Source organism: Macaca fascicularis, chromosome 20 (assembly GCF_037993035.2).
Source record: "Macaca fascicularis isolate 582-1 chromosome 20, T2T-MFA8v1.1".
Lineage (NCBI taxonomy): Eukaryota > Metazoa > Chordata > Mammalia > Primates > Cercopithecidae > Macaca > Macaca fascicularis.
Window position 1 is genome coordinate 23,269,422 of NC_088394.1, and position 22,809 is coordinate 23,292,230.

The 22,809-nt window shown below is 44.1% G+C and overlaps 1 protein-coding gene across 2 annotated transcripts in view; it reads left to right on the forward strand.

Annotated features, from left to right (window-relative positions):
• Positions 1 to 20,425, forward strand: part of PRKCB (protein kinase C beta) — a 382,389-nt gene extending 361,964 nt beyond the window's left edge. Inside the window, exon 17 of one of the 2 annotated variants that reach the window (XM_045381896.2) lies at positions 14,474 to 20,425. In XM_045381896.2, the coding sequence (XP_045237831.1) occupies positions 14,474 to 14,632 (159 nt within the window). In that variant the 3' untranslated portion in view covers positions 14,633 to 20,425. The remainder of the gene's footprint in view (positions 1 to 14,473) is intronic. The other variant, XM_045381898.2, reaches the window with a different exon arrangement.
• Positions 20,426 to 22,809: the final 2,384 nt, after the last annotated feature.

Below are 22,809 nucleotides of genomic sequence, written 5' to 3' on the forward strand. Positions count from 1 at the left end.
TCTCCCTACCTATCTACAAACCCATGAAGAACCCATTTAAACTTCAGATCAAAGCAGGCCCCCTTTAGTGGTTGGAATCGGCAGGTTCCTGAGCCAAGTGAAGTTCATAAATCAGTTGTTGTCTTAGTCCATGTTGTGTTGCCATAACTGAATACCACAGACTAGATAATTTATAAAGAAAAGAAATTTATTTCTTACAGTTCTGGAGGCTGGGAAGTCCAAGGGCGAGGGGCTTGCATCTGGTGAGAGGCTTCTTGCTGTGTCATCCCATGGCAGAAGGTGAAGGGCAAGAGAGAGTATGCATGCGTGTGTGTGTGTGCATGTATGTGCATATATATGCATATGCATACGTGTGTGTGCACATGCAGGGGAAAGATAGGGAGCCAAACTCATCCCTTTTATCTGGAACCCACCCCCAAGATAACAGTGTTAAGTCCTCATGAGGTGCCACCTCTCAACACTGTTGCATTGGAGATTCATTTTCTAACACATGAACTTTGTGGGGGCAAGTCAACCATAGAACCTACCAGATACATGACTTTGAGATATCCCCTGGCAGAAAAGCCAACGGTTTGAATTGAAATGGTAGATGGGAAGGCCACTGACTGGGGGAGGGCATGAAACTGGTAGCTTCTGTCTGGGAATAACTACTGAAATATCATATAATTGAAGTCAATAATTGAACGATGACCTTAGAAGTGGAATTTAACTGCTCCATTCTGTAGATGGGCAGAGGCCTAGAGATTTGGCCGAGTGACTTACACAGGGATTATAACAGAACCATGGCAAAATAATCTGGTGCTCCACTTAATGGATACAGGACTTTATTATTATTGTTATTTTGATACTGGTCCATGGTCCAGGGATTGAGGATCCCTGCCCTAAATCATGAGGAAGATTGAGGCCCACGGGTGCCACAAGTTGGTAGCCGTCAGCTTCTTACCACCTGCCAGCACCTCCATAGTCATCCTGACCTCCTTGCCCGGCTTCCATCTCTGTCTTAGCAAATATGTGTTCCCTCCCCCAACTCATGTGAGACTTACCCTCACTCCTGCTCTGGACTCCACCCTCTCGATCCTTCCTGCTTATCTCCCCTGTTTAGTCTGTGTCTACAACTTCTCTATGTTCCTGTGGTTTCAAATAGGAGCCTGATTTAAATTGACTTTTAAGCAAAAAATAATGATAGTTAGTATTCAGATGTAGATGGATCATGGTCCCAAACAATGCCAGCAGGGAAACATTTCTCTGTATCCCTTAGGATTACTTTCCCCACTGTGTTGACTTCATTCTTCATTCTCAGAAGGCTTTCTTGGGCACATAGCAACTCCCAACTTATGTCCCATTATCTCTGCAACTTCTACCTTAAAAAAAGGGCTTCCTTTTTATAAAATCCCAGCAGCCTAGGACTCAATCTTTTTGGAAGACATTGGGTCATACGCCCATCTCTAGGGGAATCGCTTACTGCACGGGGGGGATGGAATATGCTGATTGGTTGGGCCTGGGTCACCTGCCCCTCTTAGCCAGGGAACTGGATCTAATCCAGACATTTTGAAAAAAGAGAAGGAATGTCCTATCTAAATCAGACATTTTTGAAAGAAGAGAAGGAATATCTCCTTTAAGAAAAATAAAGCCACTGTCACTAGAAGAAAAGACAATGAATGCCTGATGGCTGGGCAAAAACAGCAGCTGTCCGTTCTGACTCTATCCTGACCGTCTCCTTTGTGCATAAACCTGCTATGTCTTTTTCATGTTAAAAATCCCCTACCTCAAACCTGGGAATCCTCCTTACTACTACTCTTACTACTGCTAGGACTACTACCCTACCTTACTTCACATACAAATATGCTTTTGAAAGAGTTGCCAGTTCCTGCTGTTTCCACTTGTTGACAATTTATTCTTTCCTCAGTTTGGTGCAATCTGGCTTCTGCTCCCACCATCCTATTGATATTTTTCCCATTGAGTCTTCAGTGACCTGAAAACTGCCTCCTTTCACAAGCTTGTCTCATCTTTCTTGACCTCACCATATTATTAGGTGCTCTAATCCTTTCCCCTTTAAAAAAATGTGAAAAAATAAAATATTCAAGCAGCATTAAAAGCTACAAAGTGAAATTAAGAATCCCCCCACCCATGGCTCCTAGCTAGGCTTCTTGATTCTCCTTCCTAGAGACACCCACTGCAACCAGGTTCTTGTGTGACCTTCTAGAGAAGATGTATTCAGGCCCAGAAATAGTCTACATCACACACAAGGATGTTAGCATGCTGTATACAATTTCTGTATCTTGCTTTATTCCCCTCTATCTTGGAGATTGTTTCTTATCTGCACATCTATCTCTACATCACCCTTTGAATAGCTTCCTAGTTTCCTACATAAGTGAGTTTATCTATAGGATAAATGCAGAGTAACTCCTCCTTTTTAAGCCCCTCTTCTTCATTTTTATGACATTGTGTGTCTATCTTAGTCTGTTTTGTGCTGCTATAAGAATACCTGAAACTGGGGCCAGATGCAGTGGCTCATGCCTGTAATCCCAGTACTTTGGGAGGCTAATGTGGGTAGATCACTTGAGCCCAGGAGTTTGAGACCAGCTTGGGGAACATGGCAAAACTCTGTCTCTACACACAAAAATACTACAAAAATTAACCAGGTGTGGTGGCACATGCCTGTAGTCCCAGCTACTTGGGTGACTAAGGCAGGATTGCTTGAGCCTGGGAGGTCGAGGCTGCATTGTTGTGATCACAGCTTACTGCAGACACGACCTCCCAGGCTCAAGCAATCCTCCTGCCCGAGTGACAGAGAGACCCTGTCTAAAAAAAAAAAAGTAGATAACTTGTAATGAAAAGAAATGTATTTGGCTAATGGTTCTGGATGGTGGGAAGTCCAAGATCAGGGGCTGTATCTGGGGAGGACCTTCTTGCTGCATAGTAACCTGATAGAAAGCATCACACAGCAAGAGAGTACATGAGAGAGGGTAACTTAATTTTTAAATAAATTCACTCCCACAGTAATAACATTAATCCAATCACCTCCAAAAGTTCCCACCTCTCAACACTGTTGCCTTGGGGATTAAGTTTCCAACACATGAACTTTGGGAGACACATTCAAACCATATCACTACATTTGCTGATGTTCTTCCTGCCTTCACAGCCACTCCCGATAGAAATTCCAACTCCACGAAGACTTCCAGTGACAATTGAATTTGGAAGGTTGAGACCTGCTCATGACCCAGAAAGGAAAAGAGAAAGCTTACTTTTTGTTTTGTTACAAGTACAGTTTCTTAAAACTAACCGCCAAATGCCCCCCGCCCCCCCCACCAAATGGCATATGGAAAACAGCGCAGAGATGGTGTGTGAATGTACTTGAAATGTCTTTCTAAGGAAGTGAGGCTTGGGTGGGACTGGAAACACATCCCTTTTGCTCCCCAGGGTACATGTCTTTTTTTCACTTCCTCTAACTGGGAGCCCCAGGGCCTGGCTTTGTCTTGTAGCTTCCTGTCATGATGCACCAGGCTAAGTGGGAAGGTTTCTGTTCTATGTCTTAAGTAGCACTGGCAGGTCCTCATTCTGCTTGTAATTGGGATGGGAATATGGGTAGGAATTTGGGGTTTGGCAGAGCTTACAGGACCTCTTTCAAGCCAGAGCACAGCCCTATCAGACTTACTCAATGGACAGGAATAGGTCAGTCAGCCCTCAGCAGCAGCCACCAGCTACCATGTTAAGTATTTGATGTGAATTTTATCAAGTCATTCTCACCCCATCCTACAAGAAACTTGAGCTTAGGGGACTTAGCTAACTTGCTTGAAGGTTGTATAGCTGTGAATTGTTGGAGCCAGGATTGGTGCCCAGGTCAGCTTAACTTTTAAGTCCATGCCACACAATCAGATACATAGTATGAGGCAATGGTATGTAATGGAAAGCCTGTGGGCTTTGGAATTGAACAGATGGGCTCTGGATCTTGGCTCTCCGACTTGACTCCATATGACCCGGAACAAACTGTTAACTCTTAAAATTATCTGTTAAGTAGAGATAATCCTTTTCCTGCCTATCTCACAGCCTTGTGGGAATCAAAGCTATAAAAAGATAGGCAAATAGAAGGGATAATTACTATTTGAGGGTGAGTTTACTTGAAGCCAGCAATGTGGGTTTAGGATGAATGGTGAAGAATAGATAAGAAAAAAAAGATACTCTGTTGACATGGGAAGATGTTTAGAGTGTATTTCATCTAGTTTCTCTTAAAAAGCAAGCAAAAGAACAGAGTCATGTTTCCACCTTTGTCTAAAAACTAAAAAACATCCATTCATCTATTCATCAGCCATCTAGGATACAGACCAAGATGTTAACATAATACAGAGATTTGGGGTGGAAGGATTAAGAAGGACTCTTTTGTGTGTTTTAAATTTTTTTATGGCCAGTCGCAGAGGCTTATGCCTGTAATCCTAGCACTTTGGGAGGCCAAGGTGGGCGGATCACGAGGTCAGGAGTTCAAGACCAGCCTGGCCAACATAGTGAAACCCCATCTCTACTAAAAATACAAAAATTAGGCCGGGCGCGGTGGCTCAAGCCTGTAATCCCAGCACTTTGGGAGGCCGAGACGGGCGGATCACGAGGTCAGGAGATCGAGACCAGCCTGGCTAACACGGTGAAACCCTGTCTCTACTACAAAATACAAAAAAAAACTAGCCAGGCGAGGTGGCGGGCGCCTGTAGTCCCAGCTACTCGGGAGGCTGAGGCAGGAGAATGGCGTGAACCCGGGAGGCGGAGCTTGCAGTGAGCTGAGATCCGGCCACTGCACTCCAGCCTGGGCCACAGAGCGAGACTCCGTCTCAAAAAAAAAAAAAAAAAAAATACAAAAATTAGCTGGGCGTGGTGATGGGCGCCTGTAGTCCCAGCTACATGGGAGGCTGAGGCAGGAGAATCACTTGAACCCGGAAGGTGGAGGTTGCAGTGAGCCGAGATGGCGCCACTGCATACCAGCCTGGGTGACAAAGTGAGACTTCATCTCAAAAAAAAAAAAGAAAAGAAAAATTATTACAATTACTGTTTTTTGGGTTTTTTTTTTTGAGACAGGGTCTCATTCTGTCACCCAGCCTGGAGTGAAGTGGAACAGTAATAGCTCACTGCAGCCTCTAACTCCTGGGTTCAAGGGGTTCCCCCTGCCTCAGCCTCTTGAACAGCTGGGACTATAGGCATGCACCACCATGCCTGGCCAATTTTTAAAAAATTCTTTGTAGAGACAAGTTCTTGCTATGTTGCCCAGGCTGGTCTCAAACTCCTGACCTCTCGTGATCCTCCCACATGGGCCTCCCAAAGTGCTGGTATTAGAGGCATGAGCCACCATGCCGCGCCTCTTGGTGCTTTTTAATAGCTTGTTTGCTTCTGCGATAAATGTAGGAGAATGATAGAAGAGTCTGGATCTCTGGTCAAATCTAGGATCAAATCATGGTCAGATACTTAAACTCTCTAAACCCATTTTCTCACTGCACAGTAAGCACTTCATAGAGCTTTTGGGGGGGATTAAAGGAGATAATGCTTGCAAAACACTTAACACAATATCTGGCTCATAGTTAGTGCTTAACATACACTATTATTTGTCCATTTGATAATTTTTTGTGCCTGGGTCTTAGAAACGCAGTGGTGAATAAAACAGATGTGACTTTGCTCTCATGTAGCTTATAGTCTAGATGAGAACATAGACAATAAACAGAGAATGAACATATAGTAATAATTATAGATTGAGATATACTAGATTTTATTTCTGTGAAAGAAATGAAGAGGATATCTTGATACAGAATAACAGGAGGGAACAATGAGGATCCACTTTAATTTGAAGGTGATCTGGAACAGCTTCTCTGACAAGGTGCCATTTGAACTGAGATCTGGAGGAAATCAAAACACTGGATATTATTTTTTTAATGAAAATTAAGAAAAGCAAGAGCAAAACGAAACAGACTTAGTATGAAACACAAAAGACCCCTCTCCTACTGACTTCCTCCCTAAATAAACATAAGAGGTAAAAGATCCCTGATTGTAAGGGACCTTCGTTATCAGTAGAAAAAGAAGACTCCAGTCTCTCTTTTTTCTGCCAAAGCCCAGACCACAAACGACTTTTTTAAATGATCAAATGTGTAGGCAGCTTTGTGCATCTGATTCTTCCTGGGTGGGTCCCTCCTGTGTTCAGCTGTGGGAAACTGGAAGGCATAGAAACGACCCTGCGTTTCACTGGATGTGCACATGTTAACAAAGAAAGATGCGTTTGTCTTTTTGCCTAGGCTATGTAACTTGGATGTCTTTTCATTGTGACCTTCTGATCTTGTTATCCTGAAGGTGCCCTGGTGTCTTGATGGAGGCTGGGCAGGTAGCTTCCCTGAGCCACTAGCCTCATGTCATCAAACTTGGCTAGACAACAGCAGCAGGGAGGAGCCTTATGCTCTCCTCCACCATCTTACCCGGTCCATACCCTCTTTTTACCTCCATTTCTTCCCCAGCTCTTTCCTTTCCTCTTCCAAAGAAGCAGTGTCTGCCTTGCAGGTCCCACTCAAGTGAGATGTTGCTTCCTCCAGACAGTGTTCCTGGCCCTTCTTGGGTTCCTTTCCTCTGTGCTCAATGGCAGCACCTGTCCCATGGTCCCATGCAGTGGCCTATGTGTGCATCTGTGTCCTCTGCTAGACCTTAAGCTCAATGGGGACAAGAACAGGTACCCTCTTACATATCGCCAGCGTCCGGCATGCCGCTAGGCAGAGGATCTACAAGACCAGAATATTAGCCTTCCTCATTATCCCTTAGCATCAAAATACACATCAAAGCAGCCCCTTGTTTTGGAGTTTTTTTTGTTTCATTTTGTTTTGAGACAGGGTCTCACTCTGTCACCCAGGCTGGAGTGCAGAGGCACGATCATAGCTTGCTGCAGTCTAAACCTCCTGGGCTCAAGCGATCCTCCAACTTCAGCCTTCCAAGTAGCTGGGACTACAAGCATGTGCCGTCACGCCCTGAGAAGTTTTAAATTTTTTGTAGAGACAGGGTCTTGCTATGTTGCCCAGGCTGGTCTCACAGTCCTAGCCTCACTCGATCCTCCTGCTGCCTTAGAGTGTTTTACTAAGATGAAGCATGTTAAAGTAGCGTCAGGCTAACCTTAACAGTTTACCCAAATACTCCCATTCTCTTTATTTCTATTTTTCAATTTCTTCCATGATAATTGCTCTCTCATTTAAAATAGCTTTCACAGCCTCTTTTCTTATTACAAAATAATAATAATACCTGATTGTTATGTAAATTTTTAAAAATATAATCAAGCATAAAGGGGAAAAGGAAAAAGATGAAAACCATCTATAATTCTTCTAATCTCCATAAGCCTGTGTATAAAATGTGTACAGATATTACATATACATTTGTGTATATAATTTATAGAATGGAAAGATATTGTACACACTGTTAGTAATTATATAACTATGTCATTTCATATTCTTCTACATCTTCTTTTAATTTTTAAGAGTGTTTTGCATGGTAATACATCAAATAGATGTATCATTATTTATTTAACTGTTTTCCCTATTGGTCCATAGTAGATTCCCATTTGTTTTCTCTAACAATTCTTTGATGAACGCCCTATATCTTGATGGGATAAACCCAGGAGTATAGAGGAGAGGTCAGGAAAAAACTTGTGGAGGAAGTGGCACTGCTCTGGAGACAGAAATGATGCACAGGAGATAGCTGGATGGATGGGGAAGGAGTGGGAGCAAGTGCTCCTGGCAGAGGAGACAGCCTGTGCAAGGGCTTGGAGTCACCTCCAAGAGTTCATGAGTGTTCCAGGAACTGGAAATATTTCAGTATGGCTGGAGGTGTCTCAGGGCGTTGGGGACATGGGCAGGGAAGGAGCTGTTGACCAAGTGTCCAGGAACAGGTCCTAAATGGCCCCTTAAGCCATGCTAAGGAGTGTGGGCTTTGGGCAATGGGGAGCTATTGCCGATAAGAGCAGGGAAATGGCATAACCCAGTCAGCATCTTTAAAAGATCCCTTTAGCTGGGCATGGTGGTGCGCAGCTGTGGTCCCAAGCTACTCACAAGGCCAAGGCAAGAGGATCTCTTGAGCCCAGGAATTCAAGGTGGCAGTGAGCTATGATCATGCCACTGCACCCCAATCTGGGCAAGAGAGCAAGACCTTGTCTCAAAAAACAAAACAAAACAAAACAAAAAAGAGATCCCTGTGGCAGTGGTGACCAAGCCAACTCCACATTCAACAGCAAGACTCTGTTATTAACTCAATGAAACAAATTAAAAGAGAAGAGAAAAAGAAAAAGAGCTTAAGTGTAACAGGTCACAGATAAGCTTTTCAAACTGTCTAGATTCTTAAATTCAGGAGCGTAATTCAACAAATCAACCTTCTTACTCCTCTCCTTAATCCTGAAAAAGGTGCTTGTGGTTTAAAAAACCACTTGTTGGTTTCTGGCCCCCATTCCTGTTCCAGGAGCCCCATTGATGTACCCTGATGACAAGGGGGTCGGATTTTCTTTTCTTTTTTTTTTCTTGTAAGCTGAGTGAGGCTGAAGTGTTCACCCAAGACAAGCTAGAGAGGCAGGTGCAATCCATGGTGCGTTTTTAATTAGATCCCAGCCACCGAGCTGCCCATACTTCAAGGACACAGCAGGCAGGAAGCTGATCTGGGCTGTGTCTCCCAAGGGCTGACGTCTCCATTTAGGGAGCGCTCTTGAAGCTAATGGTCAGTGACAGCTCCATTTGAAAAACACAGAAACACTTAACAGGGAGGCTGTGATCTGCCAGCCCGGTAAGCTGCTGATTAGCAGGGAAATCATGCTCCCTCTGTGTCGCACCCCCTTGGTTAACCCCCGTTCTTGCGTCTCCTCTGTGCTATCTCACTTAAAGATTTCATTGTTCTCTGAGACAGGAGGGAGGGGGAGAGGGAGAGGGAGATTGTGGAGCTGCCAGAAGCTGTTTCACTGTCTCCCATCACAGCCTCTGGGGAGGCCCAGGCGAAGCAACAGCCTTCTGGCGTGGATGGGGAATGGATGGTTTTTAAAGAAAAATGGTCCCTGAAGATGCTCCGTGTCTCAGCTAATGTGCTTCCTACACCGGCTGGCTTGGGTTCCAACACCCAGGCCAAGAAAAACACGCACAGGTCTGCCTTATAGCCACACCAGGATGCCATACCAGCAGTCCCTGCCACCAGCACCCCTTTATTGTCTGCTCCACCTCCCTTTTCTACAGTCCTAGCCACCATTCCTCTCCTGTGGATGACTGCGGCAGTCTCTCCCTGATGCCATGGCCACCAGTCTAGCTCCCCGAACCTCTGCAATCCCCACAGCTGAGGGGACTCCTTGACTTGTCTGCTGGAATTTTGAACTTATCATAAAGGAAAGCAAGTACTAAATCTCCCCCCTCAAGTAGGCTCTACTCCTCATGTTCCTCTCTCACTAAATAGCTCAGGCCAAAAATGTCAGTGTCACCAACAATGCCTCTCTTCCTCTCATACCCGACACCCCATCCATCAGCAAATCTTGTCAACTCTGAATTCAGAACATACCCCACATCTGAATGCATCTTTCCATCCCCCTACCAATCACCTTCCTTCAAGCCCCCGTCATTCTTACCTGGATTATCGTAACCACTTCCTCACTGGTTGCACTGTTTCCATTATTGTCCCCAGCTCATTTAATCTATCCTTGTATACCACACCAGTGATCCTGTTTAAATGTAAGTCAGGGCCAGGCTTGGTGGCACACACCTGGAATTCCAGCACTTTGGGAGGCTGAGGTGGGAGGATCACTTGAGGATAGGAGTTCGAGACCAGCCTGGGCAACAGAGCGAGACCCCCCGACACCCCCGTGTCTACAAAAAAAAAAAAAAATTAGTCCTGCGTGGTGATGTACATCTGTAGTCCTAGCTACTCATGAGGTGAAAGTGGGAGGATCGCTTGAGCCCGGGAGTTTGAGGCTGCAGTGAGCTGTGATCATGCCTCTGACTCAAGCGTGGGCAACAGAGCAAGACCATGTCTCTAAAACAATGAAATACTATCAAAACAAAATATACGTCATCATATCATTCAGGGCTCTACATTCTCCAGCAGTTTCCCATTGAGCTGAGATGAAAATCCACTGTCCATCAAGGACATCAAGGACGCTGCTCTGGCTCGTGGTCCACTCTGTGGCCCCTTGGTCACTCTGCTCTGGCCATACTGACCTCATTGCTGCTTGGTGACTATGCCAGGTGAGCTCTGTCGGGCCCTTTGCACTTGCAGCTCCCTCTGCCTAGAATGCCTTTCCTCCTGACATCCAAAGGGCACCCTCTCTCACTCCACTAAGGTCTTGCTCAAAGGTCATTTCCTCCAAGCTGAAAATGGCATCACTCTTACTCCATCCCCTGGCCTTTCTTTTTTTTTCTTTACTTTTTTTTTTTTTTTTTGGGACAGAGTCTCACTCTGTCACCCAGTTTGTAGTGCAGTGGCTTGATCTCTGCTCACTGCAACCTCTGCCTCCTGGGCTCGAGTGATCCCCGCACCGCAGCCCACCTGAGTAGCCGGGACCACAGGTGTACACCACCACACCCAGCTAATATTTGTATGTTTGGTAGAGACGGGGTTTCACCATGTTGCCCAGGCTGGCCATAAACTCCTAAGCTCAAGTGATCCACCAGCCTCGGCCTCCCAAAGTGCTGGGATTACAGGTGTGAGTCAACCTGCCTTGCCTTGGCTTTATTTTTCTTAACATCACTTATCTCTCTCTGGCACTAAAATATACACATTTATAGTTACGGTCTCGTTTGTTTGTTGCTTCTCTTCCCCAGTAAAATGTAAGTTCCATGAAGCATGGATTTTGTATCATTTTCTACTAGCACAGAGCCTGGCACATAGTGAGTACTCAATACATCCGTCTGAATGAGAAAATGAATAAACAAACGAATGAATCTGGACAACAAGCCTAACCACTCTGAGTTTACCCTGAGGGGTCATCCTTCTGTGGGAGTTTCCCTCCACTGGCCAGCAGAACAGACCCCAGGTCTTGCTACTGTGTCAGAGAGTTCTCATTTTCTGAGACCTGAAGCCAAGATAACAAAAGCAGCAGAAGCAATTTAGTTTGGAATGACAAATAGGTTTCCTTAAGTCTGACAGGAGTCTTTTAAAAATTCAAGACTGTTTCCTTAGTATTTAAAACTTAAACACCATGAAAATGCCCTATTATAGGAAACATATGCTATCTGTCTGTAGGGATTTGGAGTAGAAAATGGAAACTAAATAATACTTGGAGCCATGATGCGTTGATCACATACGCAGTACCTGTTGCTTGCATTCTCTCATTTTATCCTCATATCACAACCCCAATGTGATAGGAATTAAAATTGCTCCCCTTTTACAAAAGAGGAAACTGAGACTTTAAGGAATTTGCCCAGAATTGCACAGATAGTAGGCAGCATAGTGCTGAGGTTTGAATTCAGTCTACAGACTCACTTTTTTTTCTTTCTTTGAGACAGAGTTTCCCTTTTGTTGCCCAGGCTGGAGTGCAATGGTGCCATCTCAGCTCACTGCAACCCCCATCTCCCGGGTTCAAGTGATTCTCCTGCTTCATCCTTCCGAGTAGCTGGGATTACAGGTGCCTGACACCACACCTGGCTGTTTTTGTATTTTTAGTAGAGACAGGGTTTCACCATGTTGGCCAGGCTGGTCTCAAACTCCTGACCTCAGGTGATCCACCTGCTTTGGCCTCCCAAAGTTCAGGGATTACAGGCATGAGCCACCACGCCCAGCCCCAGACTCACTTTTACTCAGATAAGAAGTGAGCAGGAGGCAGAGGCTCTTGGAGACCTCAGTCCCTTGCATGCACAGCAAATACTTCTGCTTCCCTCAACAAGAAGGCTTTGAAGAAGAGCGTGCACCTCTTGACTTTTTCAATGTACCTTCACTCTTCCAGCAACTGAAGTTCAGTGGCAGCCCTCCATCTCTCATCAGTATCGCCCCAGTTGCCAACTGCAATGATCCCTTTTCAGCAACTCCCTTATTTGACCTCTTAAAGATATTTTAGTTATACCAATGCCCTTCTCCTGGGATTCCTCTCAGTCCTTAGCTTGGCTGATAATGTTCTCTCCTGGTTCTCCTCGTGCTGTCCTAAGACACTTTAAGGGGCATTTTTATGATGGGCAAATGGAAATAAAACATCTATTTCACAGAGTTGTTACATGAATGAAAAAGGTCATATATGCAAAAACCCTTGGCAAATGTCTGTTTCACTGAAAGTGCTCTCTGGTTTTTATTACTTTTGTTATCTCTTTCCACTCCCCATATTCTGTGCTGGGAAAAAAAAAAAAGGTTTTTCAAGAGCTCTCTCCTCCTGTGCTTTTTTTTTTTTTTTTTCCTTTTTTGAGTCAAGGTCTCCATCACCGCCCAGGCTGGAGTGCAGTGGTGCAATCTCTGCTCACTGCAACCTCCACCTCGCGGGCTCAAGCAATTCTCTCACCTCAGTTTCCTGAGTAGCTGGGACTACAGGCATGCACCACCACGCCCAGCTAATTTTTTAAAGACAGGGTTTTGCCACGTTGGTCAGGCTGGTCTCAGGTGATCTGCCCACTTTGGCCTCCCAAAGTGCTGGGATTACAGGTGTGAACCACCACGCCCAGCCCAGAACCTGTGCTTCTGACTTCTGGTCATCACCGGGACTCTCATTGGCCTCTCAAAGTCATTGTTCAAAATGGAATTAATCATCTTTCTCAGTTTTCCCACTTTCTCTCAGTTCATACAACCACAGTCTCTGTTATTCAAACCAGAGACTTCATCATCCCCATCCTTGTCTTCCCGCCAGCCGCTTCCCAACTCCATTAGTCAATCAGCCACCAGGCTGCCACCATACTTGTATTTATTTATTTATTTATTTTTTATTTTGAGAGAGAGTCTTGCTCTGTCACCCAGGCTGGAGTACAGTGGCATGATCTCAGCCCACTGCAACCTCCGCCTCCCAGTTCAAGTGATTCTCCTGCTTCAGCCTCCTGAGTAGCTGGGACTACAGGCACCCTTCACCATGCCTGGCTAATTTTTGTATTTTTAGTAGAGATGGGGTTTCACCATGTTGGCCAGGCTGGTCTCAATCTCCTGACCTCGTGATCCACCCGCCTTGTCCTCCCAAAGTGCTGGGATTACAGGTGTGAGCCACCGTGCATGGCCACTCTGCTTGTAAAATGGAGCCAGAAACTTGGGCTCTGATGTCAGATGGACCTGATTCATCTTGCTCTGCTATTGGTTCACTGTACGACCTTGAACAAATTACATAATCTCCCTGGTCTCAGTTCCCTCATCTATAAAATGGAGTGATAATACCCACTTCATAGGGCCATTGGGAAGATTAAATAAGGTAATGCAAGTAAAGAACTTTCCAGTAAAGAGCATTTTGCACTGGCATATAGCAAATGCATCATAAATATCGACAGTCATGGTTATTATTACTACTATTACTATTATACTATTAGGTTGTGGTTACGCCCTATAGATACTGTGTTGGAAATGCATAGAGCTTTTGTGCAAATGGGTTTTGCTGGCAAAGAACAAGGAACCCCAAATTAGTGGTTTGCCCCTTCTCATTAGGTGGGAATTAGCATGTACAAGTGTGAGCACTCGTGCATGCATGCACACATGTACACACATGTATATGCACATATGTGTTATAACTCTGCCTCAGATAAGGGCCTTTTTAATATAGAAAGACCAGCAGGATGGGTGAGAAATGGCAACTATTTTCTCTCTAGAACCTGATTGCTTCACCAAACAATGGTTTGTATTTCCTCCCACATTCCTCCTTCCTAATTGAAGAGGGAGTGGCTGAATTTACCTCCTAGCACATTGCACTTAATGGTCAATGACTGCTCCAGCTAACCAGGAGCCTTGTGGTTACCCAGGCGTTGCAAGCATCAAACCCAGATCTTCATTGGGATCTTCCTCCATTGGCTGGAGTTTATAAATTGTATTCTGTTGAGTTGGAAAACATCCACGGCTCCTGATTGCGAGCTGGAGGACAGCACTTTGAGGGGTCTGCTGCTATAAATACTGGGATCTCCCAGGTGATGTATAAATGGGTCATTACTTTGCATCTTGCACCCCCTGAAACATCTCAGGTGCCTTGATCCCATGTATTCCAACAGATGAGCTTGGCTGACTTCTCGGGGTGGGTTGGGGGGACATGCCACATGCCTCTGGCCCCACCATCTCATGCCTTTGCCATCCATCTCCTGACTGCCCAGAAGGACACCAGGAATGGCTCATGAGCTACAAAAACTGAAGGTCAGGAACCCAAGGTCATGCACCAAAGGTCATGAGAATTTTACATTTTATGTTGCTCTCATTTCTGATCATTTGAAACAACCTCTCTGAGTTTCTGAAAGGGAAGGGATTGGAGAAAAGCACACCCAATTATGCTAGGTTCTGTTTTATTTTGGCTTTTGTTTTTGTTTTTTTCCCACCCACCACAAGTTCTTTTCTTCCCCTCTCATAGTGTGGGCGAAATGCTGAAAACTTCGACCGATTTTTCACCCGCCATCCACCAGTCCTAACACCTCCCGACCAGGAAGTCATCAGGAATATTGACCAATCAGAATTCGAAGGATTTTCCTTTGTTAACTCTGAATTTTTAAAACCCGAAGTCAAGAGCTAAGTAGATGTGTAGATCTCCGTCCTTCATTTCTGTCATTCAAGCTCAACGGCTATTGTGGTGACATTTTTATGTTTTTCATTGCCAAGTTGCATCCATGTTTGATTTTCTGATGAGACTAGAGTGACAGTGTTTCAGAATCCAAATGTCCTCAGGTAGTTTGGAGCATCTCTATGAGATGGGATTATGCAGATGGCCTATGGAAAATGCAGCTGCATAATTAACACATTATCAAAGTCCTCTTACAATTTGTTTTCCGCAGCATGTCAGCTAAGTAGACCCAATGGGGAGAGAAAATGCCTGCTTTCTTTCCCTCTTTTTCTGCACTGCCATATTCACCCCAAACCATCCAATCTGTGGATAATTGGATGTTAGCAGTACTCTTCTACTTCCGGGCCTGGAGCTTGGCTTGTATCCAAGTGTATAGTTGCTTTGCCTAAGAGGAATCCCTCTATTTCACCTGTTCTGGAGGCACCAGACCTTGAAAAGAACATGCTCAAAATAAAATGTTACTTGTTATTTTTTTAAACTCAAAGTTAAAGTTATCAAAGTTCTAAAATTCCAAGAATGTGCTTTTAGACAGTCTCAGTCTAAAAGCACTTCAAGGGGTCAAAGGGCAACCAGCTTGGGTGCTACCTCAGTGTTGTAGTTTCTGCTACTTTATGTCTTTGATCACTCTCATCCCCAAACTACTTGAAAAGGGCATTTGGCACCACTCCCTGAAACAACACAGTCACTCTAGCAAGGCCCCCAAAGGGCCCTGGTTTTACATTGCATTTCAAACTTTATTTGCTTTGGGGTTTTGTTTCTGTTGATGTTCAAATGCAAAAAAAAAGAAAAGAAAAAAAAGTGACTCACATTGTTACACATGCTTTAAAATATGTGTTCAAATGTTATTAACCACATTGACGACCTGCTTTGATTTAACCGAGAAGACGGCTGCGGAGCCTAGCAGACTCAGGCCTGTGGGAATGGGATTTGTCTAGATTTGTTACTGGCTTTAGAAAGCTAATTAAGTGCTCTGAAAAAGAACACCGTTTCTTGAAACAAAGATGGTTGTATTCCTCACTTTGATGTTGTTTTGCAAGATGTTTGTGGAAATGTTCATTTGTATCTGGATCTCTGTTATGTGCCATTTTTCTTCTAGCATCGAGATACAATAAAAAAAAAAAAAAGAAAAGAAGAAGAAATACTATTTCAAGGAAAGCTGATCTTTTTGAAAAACGTGGACCTAAACTACAAAGTGGGAACTGAGGAGGGAACTCAGGAGAAAGGAACTAACTGTGGAGCTTTAATCTTGGCCCCAGTGTTCAACCACTCGGAGAGGCAGGGGCTGTGGCCCATTCAGGGGCTGCTGGTGGCCTGTAGTGGGGTGGGAAGACCTGGCCAGAGCCAACGAGGATATTGGAGCCCAAAGTCAAGTTTAGAGACCAGCTGGGAACATGAATGGGGCTCTTGATTTTCTTATCAAAATCACTACTCCTCCCAACTTGGACTAAATATTCTTTCTAGCAAACAGCTTTGCAAGCTCCCTAAAGCCCAAGGAAACCCTTGGGTGGGAGAAATTTCACTCCTGTCTGAACGGATTAAGACAGCAGGTGACTCCTCCTCCTCGCCTGCCGTGTCCTGCTATTCTCAGGCAGCTCTAAAGAGAATTCTTATCACAGTTCAAGTGATTTCCAGAAGTTCCAGGACTTCTGAGAGACCATCAGAGAAATTTTAACAACTTGACAAATGTCCTTGAAGTAAGATGTCTCATCTTTAAGGAAAAATGGGGTTTGGATTTCTGCTTAGGCAAAGTCTCCTGCAGTTCATCCTTCTCTGTCCTCTTCTTGCTTCAGGCTTGGGGACCGTCCCTGCTGTCCCCACTATGGTGGCAATCAGGACCTAAGGTGAAGCAAACTTGAAGTTCTAGCTGGCAAGTTTAGGCAATTAGAGAAGGAGGAAAATCGGAGCAAAGCCCCCTCACTTTATCATTGAGAAACTGGCATCTGGAAAGAGGAAGGAACTTGCCCAAAGTCAGTCAACTGCGATAAAAACCTGGGTGTCCTGATCCTCGGTGCAGGGCACTTTCTGCTCTGTAGCAAAGCAACAGACATCTCTGAGCCAGGCCCACCAACAGGCAAGATTTGAGGTCTCTCATCTGGTGGTTGGCTCATGATCTCATTTTGCTTGAACATGCTCTCAGGAAGATGAAAACCATGGAGAAACACTAGGCCATTGACACATGATCTGAGACAACTTTAGAAAACAATGTAGGATGGATGGAAAGAGAAAGAGAGAGAGAGAAAGAAAGAAGAAAAAACAAAAGAAGGAAGGAAAGAAGGAAGGAAGGAAGGAAGGAAGGAAGGAAGGAAGGAAGGAAGGAAGGAAGATAGTGTGTTTATATAATGCACTCAACATTTTCCAAATTCTTGCCATTATTTTTCAAAAGTTTAATAGTTTGCAGAAATAGAGACTCAAGTCAAAGTCTCTTTTAGAGAAACTTTCCATGGAAAGTCAGAATTTCTACCACTTCCTTTTCTATCTACATTTCCAGTGCAGAAGAAACTGAGAAACAGAGCTTTTTAAAGAGAGGACAGGGCCATAGCCACAAGGGCCTTCTTGGGGGATTAACGGGAGGTCAGTAGAATTAATAACCCTCCTTGGATGAGTGTTACTGTTCTCACGTGGCTTCAGATGCTATCAGCCTCAAAGAAATGATCTCAACAGAGAAGCTCATTCTCTCCCAACTTCTGTGGTAAAATCCAGGAGTATTTTCTCTGGGGATCTGCCCACAGGGCAAAGTCCATAAAGGCAAGTCCTGTCTGGACCTTGTGGTTATCTGAAGCATTAGCCATCACCAGCACAACAAAGGGGACAGGGCTTTCCAAGGTGGGGCTGGTCAGAAGGTAATCTTTGCTAAGATGCCCACAGGCAGGGAAAGCGAAATAGCGTTGATGAGACCAGGGGAGATCTAAAAAAAAGGCAGGTTTGTGTCTTCTAGCTCCAAATATACCTGCCTTTTAGCTCACACACTGTCCTGGAGTTCTCAGACCTTTAAGGGCCCTAACACAGTTCAGTTTATACAGTGGTTCAAAAGGGACAGTGGCCCATTTGGAAGACCTTTAGGATCAATGGGAATACATTCCATTGTTTTGCCTCAGAGTAAAGTTTCTGGCTCGGGGGTAATTATAAGTTGCAAAAAGGATAGAGGTATATCCCAAGTCTTCCTTTATTCCACAAATAATTACAAACAACCTACTGTGTGCCAGGCACTATTCTTGGCACTGGAAATACAGTAGTGAAGAACCTGATGAGGACCCTGTTTATTGTTGCTCTCCAAGAAATTCTCCAAGAATACTGTTTCTTGGAGAGAAATAATAAATAAACAAGACAATTTCTGAAAGCAATAAGTGCAATCAAGATAATTAAAGGATGCTAAAGTGTGACTCGTGGGGATTGGGAGAGAGATGCACAGACAATATTAAAGAGGAGACATTCGAGCTTTGCTGTGAACACCGGAAGTAACACACCGAGCGCCTGGGGGAGGGAAATTCCTGTAGCACCCCACAGGCTAACAGAAGACAGGACAAGACAAAGAGGGCAGGTGGGACATGGTAGAGATGGACCCCAGCAAACAGCTCTGTCAGCATCTTAACCTGCTCCACTCTAGCCACACATACCCACGTGTACTCCTGAGACCTGTGTGTCCACCTCACTCCCCGACTCTCACACAGACACGGCAAGAATAAGGAGGGAACTCCACAGAGACATTCTACCTATCTCAGGGGAGCAGCCACAAAGAAGCAAGTCTTGTAAAACATGTTTTGCAAAGGAGAGTGAACCCAGCAATGAGAGATCCTTAACAGCTAGTGCCCATTAGGGGGCTAAACCTAAAGCCTGAGTGTTGATGGCTCAAATGCTCATGAGTTAGTCAATACTTACCGACCCCCTGGCCTTTATAATCTGACACAACTTTGGCTGCAGCCCGGGAATGTGCAGGGCACTAGTGAATCCAAGGCCTTCTTCTCTGGTTGTTTTGTAATAAAACAGCCATTGGGCTGTCCCTCCAGTCCGAGGGACTGAGATGAGGCCTACGTAGCAGCGATGTTGTCAGGTAAAAATCAGGAACCCGCTGAAATCTTGGGCAAGCCGCCCTGCCTGCTTGTGCCTTGGTTCTCTCATATGTCATATATAGGAGGTGAGGACTCCAACCCTACCTGCCCTAGGTGGGTGTGGTGATGATGAAAAAAGACAAGAGGCTTGCAAGGACCCTGAGGAGGTTGGAGCATCATACAGATTCTTTTATTAGCCCACATTCTGATGTTCCCTGGTGAGACTTGCCCCAAACAATTGCTAGTAAATGGGAGTTAATTTCTTCCCCACCTCCCTACTGAACAAAAAAAGAAATGTCAGACTTACTAGGAGAATCGAGTTGCTTTGAGTTTATTTTGTTTTGTTTTATTTTGTTTTAAGGCTCCCCTTATACACCTTCCTTTAAGCTTTGGATTTTCTCTCAACAAACAAGAGTTTGTTGACTAGATACATGCTAAAAATGTCTTTGGAGAGAACTTCCGCCTGATAAAGACCCAATTCTAGTCTGCGGGTGGATTTTCAAGCTGACAGTCGTCAATTCCTTTCATTAAGCAGTGATCTGATTTCTCCACATGGTCATTCTGCCTTCTTGGGGGCAGAGTAGATGGGCAGCAGTTCACCTTTTCTAAGAAAGAGGTCTTCTAGCCACCTGGGCTGCTACTGAATGGTTTTCTCCAGGACGCTCTACCTAATTGTTATTTCTATAACATTAAGCATGGTAATAAGTAGCTTCCAATTCAATTCATCCTAAAGCCAAAGAAAATACACCACCACACGCACACACGAACACACATGCGCGCACACACACACACACCACTTTATGGCAATTCTTACAGAAATTCAATGACATTTCTTTTCTTACAAAATTTCCACCACATTTCTATCCCCAAGCCAACATACAATGTGAAATAAAAGCTAGTACATGGAGTGCAGCTGCTAAAAATTTTCAGCACAGGGCTCTTGCTGACTCTGCTCATGAGACGGCATCAGCCACCCGATGACTGGCGTATCTTGGTCCTGTGTCTTTCTTCTTATGCTGTGTTAATGTGTTTACTTTCCATTTGGCAGAGAGACAAGAGAGACACCTCCAACTTCGACAAAGAGTTCACCAGACAGCCTGTGGAACTGACCCCCACTGACAAACTCTTCATCATGAACTTGGACCAAAATGAATTTGCTGGCTTCTCTTACACTAACCCAGAGTTTGTCATTAATGTGTAGGTGAATGCAGACTCCATCATTGAGCCTGGGGTGTAAGACTTCAGGCCAAGCGTACGTATCAATTCTAGTCTTCCAGGATTCACGGTGCACATGCTGGCATTCAACATGTGGAAAGCTTGTCTTAGAGGGCTTTTCTTTGTATGTGTAGCTTGCTAGTTTGTTTTCTACATTTGAAAATGTTTAGTTTAGAATAAGCGCATTATCCAATTATAGAGATACAATTTTCCAAACTTCCAGAAACTCATCAAATGAACAGACAGTGTCAAAACTACTGTGTCTGATACCAAAATGCTTCAGTATTTGTAATTTTTCAAGTCAGAAGCTAATGTTCCTGGTAAAAGTTTTTACAGTTATTCTATAATACCTTCTTTGAATGCTAAGCATGACCAATATTTTTAAAAATTGTGAGTAAGCTTTGCAGTTACTGTGAACTATTGTCTCTTGGAGGAAATTTTTTGTTTAAGAATTGATATGATTAAACTGAATTACTATATGCAAGCTCTTGTTTATATGTCTTTTCTTAAATGGATCATGTTACAGAGGTTACAAACTGAAGATCCAGTTTGTAGCCATTAGATAAGCTTAATTTTACTCACATGGAATTTTATTTAATTAAAACCGTTGTGAACATGAAAAAAATAAGATACTTTATATAAATTCCTGGACTTTTAGAGTCCCTTGAAAAAAGAAACAAAAGACTAGCAGCTCTAAGCCTATGTTTCCACATGGAAATAATTCTACAAAACTGAGAAGTGCTCTCTCCTTTAAAAGCAGTGTATGTTCTCATTTTGCCACAGTCTCCACCACCCCCTATTGTCTTATACCCTCCATCCATTTCCCTGGCTGCTGTAGCTACTTGAGGTTGAGACCTCTGTCATTCGTGAGTCACAGGTTTGAGGACCTGCATATTTTCTTGTGCCCTTAATCAGGGTATGTGCACAGCCATCCACTCAATGTGGTTTGTGTTTATTAAGCTTATGTATCTAGCACAAAGTACGTAAGATTTTATTCCAGCCATGACAAAAGTCAGGAAAGAGGCTGGTGTCAGTACAGAGAAAACCCTTTGTTTGTTGTCCATGAGGATGTTGCTATTTGTAAAATGACTTACCTTTTACTTACATTCTTCTAATTTAGCTTAGCACCTGCCAAAAAAGGGTGGGGGTTAACAGCTTGTGCAGGGAGGCCCAAGAGAAGAGGGAGAAATAAGGGAGACTGCTTCTAAACCCTGCTGGCATGATAAGGAGCCACACACTCTCACAGCACAGTGGCACAGTACTAAATCACTGGGTGTCAACCTGATCCCTTCTTCTCTGAATAAAGTCATGCTTCTGTTTTCTTTTCAAAAGATAGAATAATCCAATCTGTAGCACATGCCTTTGTAGCTGCTAAGGCTAGTGGGTAGCGGGAAAGAGCAAACCTGTTCACGCTACGTACATTATGACTCTCTACAAAGTGTATTCATCTCTTCCCTTCTTGAAAAAACCTCAGTAAATGGAGCACTGGAAAGATACAGTGAATCCATTTATCTTACCTAGTGCACTAATCTTTGCAGAATTTTAGAAACTCTGCCAGTTAAAGTTGGCTGAAGCCCATTTAAACTTCAGGAAGAAACTGTGTTCTAGGCATCACATTTAGAAAACAAAAATACCTGGGATTCTACAGATGTTTGAACATGCATTCCATTTAAGACAGTATTATGTAGAAGAGGTTACCATTGCTGCCTCTTATTCCTCCTCATTCCATGCCAGCTTCTCAAACTTTCCCCCTCTGCCAGATATAAACCCATCTTTCATTTAATAAATATTGAGCCCCAACTCTGAGCCAAGCACAGTTCTGGGTACTAGTGTTATAGAGACCAATTAGATAGTCCAGGACTCCCCACTTGTAGGGACAACATGGCTGCAGAAATACTGGCCTCTCATCCTCCTAGGATCATGTCCAGTGAGAAAGAGTGGGAGGTCCTATAAAAGTATTGTAGTTTACTCCAGTTGACTCAGCCTGGTCACATGTGCATTCCTGAGCCAAGAACTGTGGGTGGAGAGGGGAGGCAAGTGAGGTGCTTTGACCAAACCTAAGTTGTATTAGCTATTACTGTGTAACAAGTTACCCCAAAACTTTAAAGCAATAAACATTTATGACCTCTCAATGTCTGTGGATCAGGAATCTGGGTGTGGTTTTGGTGGTATAAAGTCTGCCATGAGGATGTGGTTAAGCTATTGACCAGGGTTGTAGTCACACATGAAGGTTCAGCTGGGGGAAGATGGCATTCATTTCCAAGCTTACTCACATGGTTGTTGGCGACCCCAGTTCCTCACTTCATAGTTCCCTCCACAGGGCTGCCTCTGGACATGGCAGCTGGCTTCTCCTAGGGCACATGATTCAAGTGAGAGTGCCCAGTTTGGAAACCACAGTCTTTTTGCAATCTAATCTCAGAAGTGACATCCTATCACGTTTCTGTTTTCTGTTTTTTATGAGTAAGTCCAGCCCATGCTCAAGGGTAAGGGATTTTGCAAAGTGAGACTATTGGAAAGTGGAAGTCTTTAAGGACCATCTTACAGAATGTCTATCACATATAGTATGAGCTGTACCTCTGCAGCTAGGGGTAGAGTGCCATTCAAAACACAGGAACTGGGAATAGGTGAAAAACAGCTCTCTGAATAAAAATTGGAAGTTGTTCTTGGAACAGAGGGGATGTATGCCCAGGAAGGAAACCACAGTGGTAGATCCTCTGTAGATGGGAATTTGGGGCTACTCCAAAGATTCTTGAAGCTAGTGATATATGAGAAATGGGTCAACACTGATAAACAATTAAAGGAATGGTTCACCTGGCATTGCATTGGTCCACAGTAGTCTCTATTGTTTCATAGCCAAGCTCACCACCC